At 42.5% G+C, this 12,940-nt stretch overlaps 1 protein-coding gene across 1 annotated transcript in view; it reads left to right on the top strand.

The window, feature by feature from the left end:
* Nucleotides 1–12,025, top strand: part of LOC135705071 (neuroligin-4, Y-linked) — a 33,836-nt gene extending 21,811 nt beyond the window's left edge. Inside the window, exon 2 of the mRNA XM_065226640.1 lies at nt 10,539–12,025. Coding sequence (XP_065082712.1) covers nt 10,539–12,025 — 1,487 coding nt within the window. The remainder of the gene's footprint in view (nt 1–10,538) is intronic.
* Nucleotides 12,026–12,940: the final 915 nt, after the last annotated feature.

Raw genomic sequence — 12,940 nt, 5'->3', positions numbered from 1 at the left:
GAAAGGGAATCGAAACCGCCGCATCCGGCTTAGCTTCAAGAGATCTGATCAGTGAATTTCATGTCCCGTATGAATCTATTCGGTATTCTGATCCAATATTCTGGATCTCAGTAAATGTACAATGATGGAAACCTCAACTTTCTAATCCTTTTAATCGATTCATTCTTCTCTTCAGAATCGGTGTCTCACTTCTAACTACGTTCAACTGTCAGAAAGGGCAATCAATTAAATTATATTTTTCTAGCTATCATCACGAATCACCTTTTTACCTTCTAGTAATCCTCAAACTAAGGCACTCATGATCGAGTAACTCAACATACTCAGATACGTCTCTTCGAGATTCTCCCGCGTCATTCTATCATCGACAACCTATTCCTGAGCGAATTTATTCCTGAAGATCTGCCCTTTCGAGTGGGTGACCCACAACACTCAGGAAATCCTCACGACATGCCTTTCCTGAGCGGGTGTCCCGTCACGCTCAATAACTTGGCGATTCCCAAGATCCGCCTTCTTTGAGTGGGTGTTCTGAAACACTCAGGCAATCATCACGACTTGCCTTTTCTGAGCATGTGTCCCGCCATGCTCAATAACCTGGAGATCCTCAAGATCCGCCTTCTTCGAGTGGGTGTTCCGCCACACTCAGGCAATCCTCACGACTTGCCTTTCTGAGCGGGTGTCCCACCACGCTAAATAACCTGGTGATTCACAAGATCTGCCTTCTTCGAGTGAATGTTCCGGTAGAACGTATATTAAAAAAAATCCTTTACTACTTCCGGAAGTAGCTTTCCAACGGGCGTTCCAACTTGTGGAAAAACAAATCCACAAACCTTCTTACGAACGTCCCACTTCGTCACTAAAGGTTTGCAGTAATCTTTCCACAGGGCGTCCCACACCATGGCAAAGATAGTCTTCTAGTGGGCATCTGACACCACTGTTCACCAACGAGCGTCCCACTTCGTGGCATACTTATCTTCCTTCAGGCGTCCCACTCCGCGGAAGATTTTTCTTCGTTGTCGTCCAATCACTGAATAATCATTCCACCGGGCGTCCCACACCGTGGCAATGATTACATGACTTAGCCGTCTTGAACCACTTTTTCCACGGGCGTCCCACACACTTAGAAATACCTAATTTTACACGTGACGGAATCCATCTTTGACATAAAGGATGAGACGTAAGCAAACATGTCATGTAAAATTAAGTGCTCCGAGACTGAAAAGTTCGGTACTCGACGAAAAGTACGTTTGATTGAGCTGAGTTTTGCGTCTATTACGACTCAATTTTATGTCAAAAATGACGCTCGTATATGTCAGTCTCAGAGCACCTAAATTTACATGATTTTTTTTAAGTGTGCACCACAGGTTTGATACCTGTTATGATTGCAGCAAAAATGATTATACTAAGACAACACGGCAATCATACTACACTGCAGGAAACTATTATCACTTTTGAAAGGCAACGTAACGAAGAAAAAAAACAAACGCACAAAGCAAAACAAAATGTCTTCTCAGGAACATTGTCAATGCACACTTTTTTTTTTGTTGGTATCATTCCATTCCACTCGCGGTTCGCGGTTCGCGCTTCACACTTTCTCATAGACCAGACGAAAATTTGACGAATATACACGTGGGACTTTACGACTAGCCTTTCTTTTAAATAACACTTCAATTTCCACTTCTTAGCCCTCTCAAATCGTTGGGTGATTCTAATGGAAATGGTTCAATTTATTTTAGCACTGAATAGTAGCTAAAACCTGGCAGGATCGCCAATGTGAGGTTTGGACCGTATCCCACCGGAATCACCCAACCCTTTTGGAGAGCAGGCACAACCTACCTATTGCACTGCACTGCACTGGGACGAAAGATGACGAACGAGATGCTTGCTGATTGAAGCGTCGTTGGGTGGTCAGATTAAAGAGGATGAATAGATTCATCCTGTTCATCCAGTTGACAGCTCATCGAGGGGTTCATCAATGGATATTGCACTATGACTGAATGGTAATCCATTCAGTCAATTGTGCACATCACACAAAGAACTTCTTGATGTTTTCCTAGGAACTCACCTTAGTATTCCTTAGTTATTCTGTCTAAATTCGAAGCTCTTTACAACTATCATTAAAAAATTTAATCATTTCAATGGGCTTCGTTTCAAAAGTTGGCTTGGAATGTTTCCAGAAATTCTTTGATAATCTCCTAGGAATCTTCTTCGTGACTCGCAAGATACTATGCTTCGAATTTGAATCCACCATAAAATTCCTTTGGAACTATTATCAGATTGAGACTCCCTTGAAATACTCATTAGATTCTTCGTTCAGAATTATTTTAGAAATACTCTCGATTTTTTTTTTTAATTTTTCACGGATTTGTCATAATATGCCGTTATAACTTGTATCTCAATTCCGTTAAAATATTCCTTAAAATTTCGATCAATATATTTTAGTTTTTTTGAATTCTCCTTAAAACTATCATGACACTGTCCTCCTGTAAAAAATGAAGTCCGGATCCGTGATGCTACTGCGAATTAGCCTTAACAAATAAACGATAAACTATTCTCAGATATTGTGAGTGTGCACTTACAGGGTGGCCAGATCTACCGATTTTCGGGATGCCTACCGATTCACAGGCAAAAGGTCAAAAACTACCGATTTTTTAGTTTTCCTACCGAGAATCACAGATTTTTAGTAATCTTGAAAAATGTTCAATACCTATGTGTTGTGTTTTCCTTGTAGTCAGAATTAGCATTATAATTAGAAATATTGATTTCGACACGTTTAAAGCAGAAGAACTGAAGGACAGTCCCCCCCCCCCCGCTCACAAAGGTTTCAAGTATCGGGAAAGCCTTCTTCAGATGGCCTACCGATAACTACCGATAAAAGTGTTGAGAAGCTACCGATAATGAAAAAAAAAAATCTGGCCACCCTGCTTATATGGAATGTAAATTGAAACTTCTGCTAAAATTTTTAATTCTTCCAAGGATTCCTTTGGAATCAAATTAACTTCAGATTCAAATTATGTCAGAATTCCTTAAAACTCTTGTCAGAATTCACTTGGAGTTGTGGAGATTTGGATATAGTTTGGAATTAAACTCTGTATTCTCTTTAAGCTCTTCTCGAAGATTATTTGAAAATGTTCTGGACATTTGTTTCACAATGTCATTGGAATTCTCTTCAGAATCACCATGCAATTCTACTACACTTATCAAAAAAGAATACCGGAAGCTTTCCTCACAAAGCATTTAAATTTCTTTTCAGAATAACTTTCTAGTCTTCTCGGAGTTTCACTGAGTGCACGCACAAAAAACACATTATTGAAACATGATTGTTTTTCAACAATTTCCATTGACATTTTTAAAATGTTTATGCATCACCAGATAGAAGAAAAGTGGTTCCTGAGACACCATTAAAACTCAGATCAATTAAAGTTAAACTTTCTCTTTCATTCGCTTGCAAAAAATCCACTCATTTTTCGGTGATTTGACACAGCTGGTCTGCATGGTTAAAACTACTTTGCAGAATTTCCTAGGAGATCATTTTGGAATAACCTTCAAATTATGCCAATTCGAATTGAGATTCCATTTACATTTTTATTCTATGAATTCATCCAAGTTCTAGACAGATCCCAAGTTCTTTTTCAAGCTCATGGTTTCTAATAAAATGTCTTACTGCAATCTTTCAATTTCCAAAATTCAACAGGGGTAAAAATGGCGTTCAACCTTAAGTCTTAAGTCTTAATGAGACTTTGGAAATCTTTCGAGATCTTGAACTTCAAAATATCAACTTAATTGTAGAACGCAGAAAATCTGTCACATTTTTATATTAGAAATATTGTTTATGATTCGTGGAACTAATATCAAAATATTTTTTAGCTTGTAACCCTTGGTCGTTTTTGACATCCCCTTACTACGGCGCTGATTGTGGCCCATACTTAACGTAGAAACTTGCAATTTGACCCACCATATGCCTTCAGCTGAGCACTGCTGAGATAGAGCGTTTCCTTCTTCGGTAAAGTTGTTCAGATGGACAAGACCTAGTCTAGGATAGATGATGAACAAAAGACTGATATGAAACCGTATTCTTTATTGATTTATAGGCGTTTTAGTAGAATAGTTGTATACCTTGTTACGTTGTTATTATTGAGAAAACATTATTATATCTACGAAAGCTTAAATTGAATTTCGTATTTCTCTGTAAATGTGGATGTCAGGAATCTCTTGAACAGAATTGGCAACCACCCAAGCAATTAAAAGTTCCACATTGAACGATAATACTCACTTTCATGGGTAGAATTTTACAATGACCCGTCACCCTTCCAAAAAAATACTACAAGAGACAGCCCGCACTGGTGACGTAGGACTACGCGGTCTTATGTAATAAATTTTATTTTTTAACTGCAGCAGGAGCTTGTGTTTTGTGTATGAATAGGAATTTGAGCCGAGTTTATACTTTCTGTTTATACTCTTTGGTATGACGCGCTTTAGTATGACTCACGAAGAGCTACTCATTCCGATCAATAGCGGTGCGGCTTCTTCCTCTTTCTATGGATGCTCATGTGGGCTGCAGCTCACTGCTTGCAGGCAGCCTTTCGTTGTGTACTTGAGAACAATGTTCAACGCCATGCGCCGAAAGCACTGCTGCTGCTGCTGATGCAGACGACCGGACACTACCACACACGGTGATTGGACTGAATCCGATCAGCGGTTGAGGGCAGCCTTGATAGCTAGCTGCTTGCGGGGAGCCTTTCGTTATGTACTGGAGAACACCGCCACTCACCACGCGGTGATTGAATAAACACCGTTTGGTAAGACCGGATGGAATTCAACTGTGAAATCTGTGCTAGGGAAATCGCTTTTCGCAGGCAATCGGTGATAATTTTAAGTATAGTAACAATTGCACATTCGTGCAAATTTCAATAATAACATTTTGAAAAATGATAAAGTCTTAAGATGATAAATTTTAAACTTAACAGATGCGTTAAAATATTTCTGATCGATTGGTGATAAAATTATTGAAATTGGTCCAGGGGCAGCAGAGTTATTAACGTTCAAAATCTTTCATAAATTTGTTACATGTTCCATTTTCGGTTTTCACAAAGTGTACCCCCATATAGAAACCACAGACGTAGTCCTACGTCAAAAAAGGCTTATGCCCAGAAAGCCCACTAAATTTACTTTGCAAATCATTTGGAAGATCCCGATTCGTGTAGTAGCAGTGTTGGGAAAATATCAAAAAATCAAATCTCACCAACGCCCAAGATCACGCTTGATTTTCATAGACAAAAATCAACAAACAAACAACTGCGGTTGATTTTGCAAGCTGTGATATCGCAGCTCGGAATATCAACCTAACAAAACTCACCAACTGCAAATCTCACCAAACTGTGGTGAGATTGAGTTTAATGATTTTTGCTTTACACCCGAATGCAACCGAAACTTCCATAACGGCTTGCAGCCAGGGCTGGCAAATGTCATTTTCAATGAAAGATTTCACGCGATATTTACAGAGATACTTCTGTCACTATCATCGGATGAGAAAACGATGATAGAGATTTTCTTCAAAATCTCATCGAATTTTTTGTCATGACAGAACGTGACAGTGTTGTGATCATCGTAATTACTAGCTTATTTATTGCTTTGAAAGTTACTTGTACCGAGGAAATCTTAATAATAAATTCACTCTACGGATTACATACGGTTACATTCTTAAATTAATCTAAATCAGTTAGAAATGTTGATGTCAAAACCACATAAGAATTATTCTCATGAATGCTTGATCATTGAAAAATGACAAGAAAGCTTATGATAGGTAGTTTCGTCTCGTGATAGTGAGAGGACCTGTTTTCTCATTGTCACATGAAGGCCGTGATATTTACCAGCAAGTTGCAGCAGTCCCTTCGCGTCTGCCATCGGTGAAAATTAAAAAGAGATAGCAAACTATGCTTTCTCTTTCTAAAAAAATGATGTGCAATGGAATCATTTTTGTGTCGAGTCAACTCTCAGCTTGATTTTTGCACGTTGTGAATAGTCTCGCAATATCAAAGGAGCTTGTAAAATCAATATCAAGCATGATATTTTGTTCCAATATCACGCGTGATATTGCGAGCGCATGAGAGCGGAAAAATATCAATTGAATTCTGATTTCGCCAACACTGTGTAGAAGTTTTTCTTCCTGACATGTATCACTTGCTTGCTTCGAAAGATGTGATCCACGTTCCTTGAAGCTGGTGTACACAATCTCCCGCATGTTTTTCTGTCTGATTTGGAATTTCTTATGCTTCTTTTGAAGAACAGTACCTGCGTCACAATGTTACGCCAACTAACTCGGTTCGTGGCTGCTTGTCTCCAATTTCTTGACCGTCCCACACTTCCTAAATCTTGCTCCACTTGGTTTAACCACCTTGCTCCCTGTGCTCCTCTGCGTCTTGTACCGGCCGGATTCGAGGCAAACACCATTTTAAAAGGAATGTTGTCCGGCATTCTTACAACGTGGTCCGCCAATTGTACCCGTTCAGCTTTCACGACTTTCTGGATACAGGGTTCGCCATAGAGTTGCGTCAGCTCGTGGTTCATCTTTCTCCTCCATACACCGTTCTCACATACCCCGCCAAAGATGGTTCTAAGCTCTCGTCGTTCGAAAACACCCAGTGCTTGCGGGTCCTCCTCGAGCATCGGCCACGCCTCGTGCCCGTAGAGATTTACGGTTCTTATCAACGTCTAATGGTACATTTAGTACGGGGGTGAAGTTTACTCGACCTCAGGGTCTTTTGGAGTTCGTAGTAAGCACGACTTCCGGTAATTCTTCTTTCCTTTCTTTAACGTCGGTCTCTGTTCCGCAATCTAGTGCCAATCATCGACGGACATCGATTGCCATTCATTGACGGCAATCGAATGTGCAGGAAGGCAGCTTCCACACCTGCGTAGGATATCATACCCATTCAACACACATGGGCTGGGACCAACGGCTTTACTTCCCTTCCGAAGGAAGACGTGAAAAATCAGAAAAATCCCACCGACCTCGGCTGGGATTGAACCCAGACCCATCGGGGTGTTAGAAAGCAGTCACGCTTACCACTACACCACCGGCGCCGGCGAACTTCCGGCAATTATGCGTCTACGAATTTCTCTGCTGCAGTTGTTATCCGACGTCACCAATGATCCGAGGTACAACAATTCATTCACCACCTCGAACAGATCTTCGTCGATTGTCACGCTTCTGCCTATCGTGCCCCGCATGTTAAAGCCCGCACGTGTCATAACACCTTCTAGCGCAATGTTGAACAGGAGGCAGGAGAGACCATCGCCTTGTCAAAGTCCTTTGCGAGTTTCAAACGGGTCCGATAACGCACCCGATATCTTCGAGCAGCACTGAACACCATCCATCGTAGCCCTGATCAGTCTGCGCCTAATCGGCTTTGAAATCGAGGAATAGGTGATGCATAGGAACTTGATATTCACGACACTTTTGGAGGATCTGCCGCAACATAAAGATTTGGTCCGTTTTCGATCGCCCGTTCATAAAACCGGCTTGATAACTTCCCACAAATCTGCTTGCTAGCGGCGATAGATGGCGAAAGATGATCTGGAAAAGCATTTTGTAGGCCGCGTTGAGAATAGTGATCGCTCGATAGTTCTCACATTCTAGCTTGTCGCCTTTTTTTTTATTAATTAGACATATTATTCCCTCCTTCCACTGCTCCGGTAGCTGTTCTGTATCCCAGATCCTGACAATCAGTCGGTGCAGACAAGTGGCCAACTTATCCGGGCCCATTTTAATAAATTCCGCTCCGATACCATCTTTCCCAGCTGCTTTGTTGTTCTTAAGCTGTCGGATAGCACCCTTAACTTCACCTATCGTGGAAGCTGGCCCCTCATCTGCTGTACCGACGAAGCCATTCCTCCTGCTGCCTTGGTCCTCCGCCTCTGCGCCGTTCAGATGTTCATCGTAGTGATGCTTCCACCCTTCAATCACCTCACGTTCGTCCGTTAAGATATTCCAACACATTAGGCTCGCGGCACAAAGCCTTTGCGGGATGTGTTGAGTTTCTCGTAGAACTTGCGCGTTTCGTGAGAACGATACAGCTGCTGTATTTCTTCGCGCTCCTGCTCTTGCAGGCTTCGCTCCAAATTTTGACGGGTTCCTTGGTGCAGCAGCCTCGACCGCGCTGCGTTCTTCTCGTCCAAAACCGTCTCACACTCCTCGTCGAAGCAATTGTTGCGTCAATTCCGTTCTACAAACCCAATGGCAGCACTTGATTTCCGCAGGCTGATTTCACGTTGTTCCAGCAGCCCTCAAGAGGTGCTTCGGTGAGCTCTCCTTCATCCGGCAACGCTGCGTCGAGGCATTGCGCGTAATCAGTTGCGACTTCGGGCAGCTTCAGTCGCTCCAGATTGTACCGTGGCGATAATTTCCGAGATCTGAGTCCTTCCGTCCATCAAAATGTGGTCGATTTGCGATTCTGTCTGCTGCGGTGATCTCCAGGTGTAGATGTTACGTATGGCCATGTTCTTAGAGGCGGCGAAATCGATGAGTCTGAGGCTGTTGGCGTTCGTTAGTTGGTGAGTGCTGAACTTTCCTATAGCCGGTCTGAATTCCTCCTCCTGGCCGACCTGAGCGTTAATATCTCCGATAACGATTTTGACGTCATGGCTTGGGCAGCTGTCGTATTCCCGTTCCAACTGCGCGTAAAAAGCGTCTTTATCGTCATCGTCACTTGCTAAGTGAGGGCTGTGCACGTTGATTGTGATGCCATTGAAGAAACGGCATTTGATCCTCAACTTGCACATTCTGCTATCGATTGGCCACCACCCAATCACGCGCTTCTGCATTTCACCCATCACGATGAAAGCTGTACCCGCAGCTGTGCCGCAGCTCTGGTAGATGGTATAACCAACCGGTGAAGCTAACAATTTTAAATTGGCTCACTACTTGACTAGCCTATTGGTCCCCAGTAAACGATTAACGCCTTTTTTTATAAATATAAATTAAACACTATGTTTGTTTTGATTCACTAAGAAAGTTTGACAAATAAAATGAGGGGTTCGTTTTCATATGTTTCGAGGGGTGCATTGATTAGCTTGGAACCAAAGATAGTACCAGAGCTGAGAAATTCTTCAATATGAAATGCGTTTATTGAACATTTCATTTATCGTAAAAAAAACAATGTATGGAGGGTTTGCAGTTTTGGGATATAATCTTATCCTACTGACTGATGAGGGTCCGTTTTCCATTATTTATAATGAATACGTAGCGCACTACAAGTACCGGATTTGCTGCAGAAGAGCAAAACAAGAACGAACCAATCGCGTCGGTAACTGAGGGTCAACTCAATTGCAGAGCCGAGGATTCTTGGTCACTATACAATACAACTTAAAACTATAGTCAAAAGGTACAACACAATAAACACTTTATCTTCCGCTATCCAAAAAGCCTCCTCCATCAGAACTGGAGCCGCTTCCAGTGGTTTCATTGTATGGCAGTTACGCCATCGTGGGGCAAAGCGCTTCCATTGCAGCAATGGACGCAAAACGTGGTCAACACTCATCACGAAACGGTTGCTTTCCAAAGTCGACGACGCATCGACCGATGAAAAACAATGAGGAGTTGCTGCCGAGAAAACAGACGATCGCGTGGCACACATCGAGAGTGGCCTGCTTTTGTCGATAGCCGAGTGAACACTGATAATTGATTTTCGCAATGATGCTAACAAATACAGCTTCATACTTGCCGAAGGAATCATCCACCTAAGTAGACAAGCAAAAAAGTTGTGATTTAAAGTGTGAATCCGTTTTATAAAGTGAACAGTACTTAGTGGTGAGAGCAAAACTAACCGCATTATCCAATGTTTTCAATGAAAAATGATAGTGATTATGAAAAGCTGCCAAAGAAGTAAATGAAATGAAATTTAATTGAAAATTCACACATATCTCGACATTACGACTACTGAAACATGTTTTTCCAGTCAAACTGATATAAACCATTGATTTTACCAATCAGGAACTGATCTCAATTTGACGGAAAAAAATGGTTCTGCTTTGCGAATGTTTTTTTTTTTTATTCTTACAAGTTAGCTTGGTAACGTGATGTTTGGTGTAAATTAGCACGATTTATCATATACATTTAAGGTATTTATTTTCTCCTTATGACAATGGGAATGTATCATTGAATGCTCGCCCTCGCCAACCACCTCATCTTGAATACGGATTTTCTAGTTAGTGGATTTTCTAACTCGTTCACGCGACTGATGATATGTGCGTGCATCCGTTCGTTCACCCGGCATAACTAACGTGATGAAGACAGTCGTCACGCATCAAATTTACGATAAGGACCAACGGCCAACCAGTCACTGCTCATTTATTCATTTCTAAGACAATTAGATTACATCGATAATGACTAGTTAATAATCAGCCCGGTCATCTTCCTAAACAAAATTGGAAATACCTACCGCTAATCATGAACCAGAATAACTCAATTATCCTTTATAGCCACGACAGACACGCTAAACACTCACCTTTCACCCTTTTCCCTTATCTCTCTTTCATTCCAGCCACGATGCCAACCGAGGGCTACTCGGTGCTGGTGTGGTTCCCCACGGGGGACTTTGACGGAGACACCCCCTTCATGTTGAACCCATTCCACATGGTATTCAAGCAGAAACTGATCGTCATCACCGTACAATATCGGCTGGGGATATTCGGGTTCTTCACCACAATGGACGGCTCGGCGCCGGGGAACTTCGGTCTCATGGACCAATCGGCAGCACTGCTCTGGATCAAGCGTAACATCAAGCTGTTCAACGGCAACGAAGCATCAGTCACCATCATGGGCCACGGGACGGGTGCGGTTTGCGTCGGGCTGCATCTAACTTCCGGCGAATGGACCGAAGAAATGTTCCACAAAGCGATTATCATGTCCGGCAGTGTGCTGCTGGATTCAATGGTTAAGATGCCCAAGTACTATGCTACCGGCCTAGATGAGATAGCAACGGCTTTCGGTTGCTTTCGGCGACCGACGACGAGTTTGATCGACTGCCTCCGCAGGGTCGGTGGTCAGATTTTGGCAGAGAATTCACCAGCAATTGACTGGGGACCGGTCGTGGATAGTGGCCTCAGTAATACTACGACTCCGTTCGTACCAGATTTGCCGATGATGTTGGTCCATCAGGGGAAGCTGAGGAAGGTCCCCCTGATGATTGGGCATACCGATATGGAAGAGGGTTTGGAGTTGGCGATGGGAGATATGCTGGAGCATGGCATCGGATCGGAGATGTTCGAAACGTTGCTGGGGGATGCAGTCATGATGGATTTGAACCAGTTGGATTTCAACGATTCACTTTGCGGGGGAAATATGGAGATCGTGATGGATGCTATCCAGTTTCAGTACAAACCATATCCACCCACAACGGATCCGATGAAGCTGCGGAGACGCTATATTGAGTTTGCAACGGAGAGGAAGTTTGTAGCTCCAACGATAGAGCTTGCAATGCACATGAGTCAGCTGGCAGAGACGTACGTGTATCGCTTTGACATAAAGCCACGGACGGAAGCTGCCGTGAAGGACATTCCCGATTGGATGGGTGTTCCGCACAACTTTGAACTGATCTTCCTGTGGGGTCTTCCGTACTGGTTGATGCTGGCCGACGGGATGCAGTGGGACAGTGCGGACAAGCGGGTGGCGGACATCGTGATGACCCTGTGGGCAAACTTTGCCAAGTTCACCAACCCGACCCAGGTTGGCGTGTACATCAAGTGGGACACGTTCACCAACGACGAACCGGGCGTGCTAATCATCGACCGCTCGTTCAACATGAGCGACCACTCGACGATGAGCTTCGGGCCGGTCAAATTTTGGAACCACTACTATCCGAACGTGATCCAGTTTGCGACGCAGTGCTGCAATTCCACGTACAACGCCGGCGGCACCAGTTACCAGACGATGTTGAGTAGTTCCGTAGTCCATAGTGTACTAGTAGCGAATTTTATATTGTTACAATCATTTATTTACATGCAAATACAATATTTTTTCCAGACGTAACCGTCGGATGGGGGAACAGGGCTTCCGAGTCAAGCTTAATCGTGCAGATATCACAGACGAGAATCCTCAAAACCCCAAACCCAATGATTTATTATGAGCGTTTCTGCCCACCTCAAATCCATCCCTTTGAGAAATACCCATAATTGAGAATGTACACAAAATTCAATTCCCTCTAATTAAAACCCAGGATAAAATTCTGTCAGCAATCAGCTCGCCATAAAACTTCAAATTACTAGCGTTTCGATTATTGGCTACGATATTAAATGTACGATGTTTCTGTTTTTGAAGCTGACCATTTGAAGAGGATATAAAGTTGTACCCTCTTTCGTGTAGCGCAAAACGCTTGAACTAACCCTAGTCCTGATAAAGATCCCAATCTCTGGAACGAAACGTTGGTGACGAAACAAATGATAATCTTTAAACTTCTCAGAAGTTTCTTAAATTTTCAAGAAGTTCTTTGAACTTCTCTACTGCCTATAATCCCATATCAGTCCCATATGGAAAAAGTAGGCATTGCGAAAATGGCAGTTAAAGCTACACACTTAGAATTTATCGCCGACTTCGGTAATTTTTACCGAAATCTGAACAGCTGAACTTTTCGGTAAAATTTATGTAATTCAATTCAATTGCTTTTCAGCTACTTTGACATCTTCACTAAAATGACAAGATTTGATCATTTAAACAAGGTTGAACATGTTTTGATATTATTTTCAAATTCAATAGCCTTTAAAATGAAGGTCAAAGTTTTACCGAACGTTCAGCTGTTCTGATTTTGGAAAAATTTTCCGAACACGGAAACAAAATCTTAGTGTGTACGAGGTGCAATTCCCATGTAAATATTTGAAAAATCATCAGTAAACTGGTTTATGGTTGGTTGGTGCTTGGTTGTCTTTATTAAGGAGATAAATTGGTTTA

This window comes from Ochlerotatus camptorhynchus, unplaced genomic scaffold, assembly GCF_037179485.1.
Source record: "Ochlerotatus camptorhynchus isolate MF236.1 unplaced genomic scaffold, CSIRO-AGI_Acam_v1.1 ptg000257l, whole genome shotgun sequence".
Lineage (NCBI taxonomy): Eukaryota > Metazoa > Arthropoda > Insecta > Diptera > Culicidae > Ochlerotatus > Ochlerotatus camptorhynchus.
This window is presented reverse-complemented; position numbering and strand designations above follow the sequence as displayed.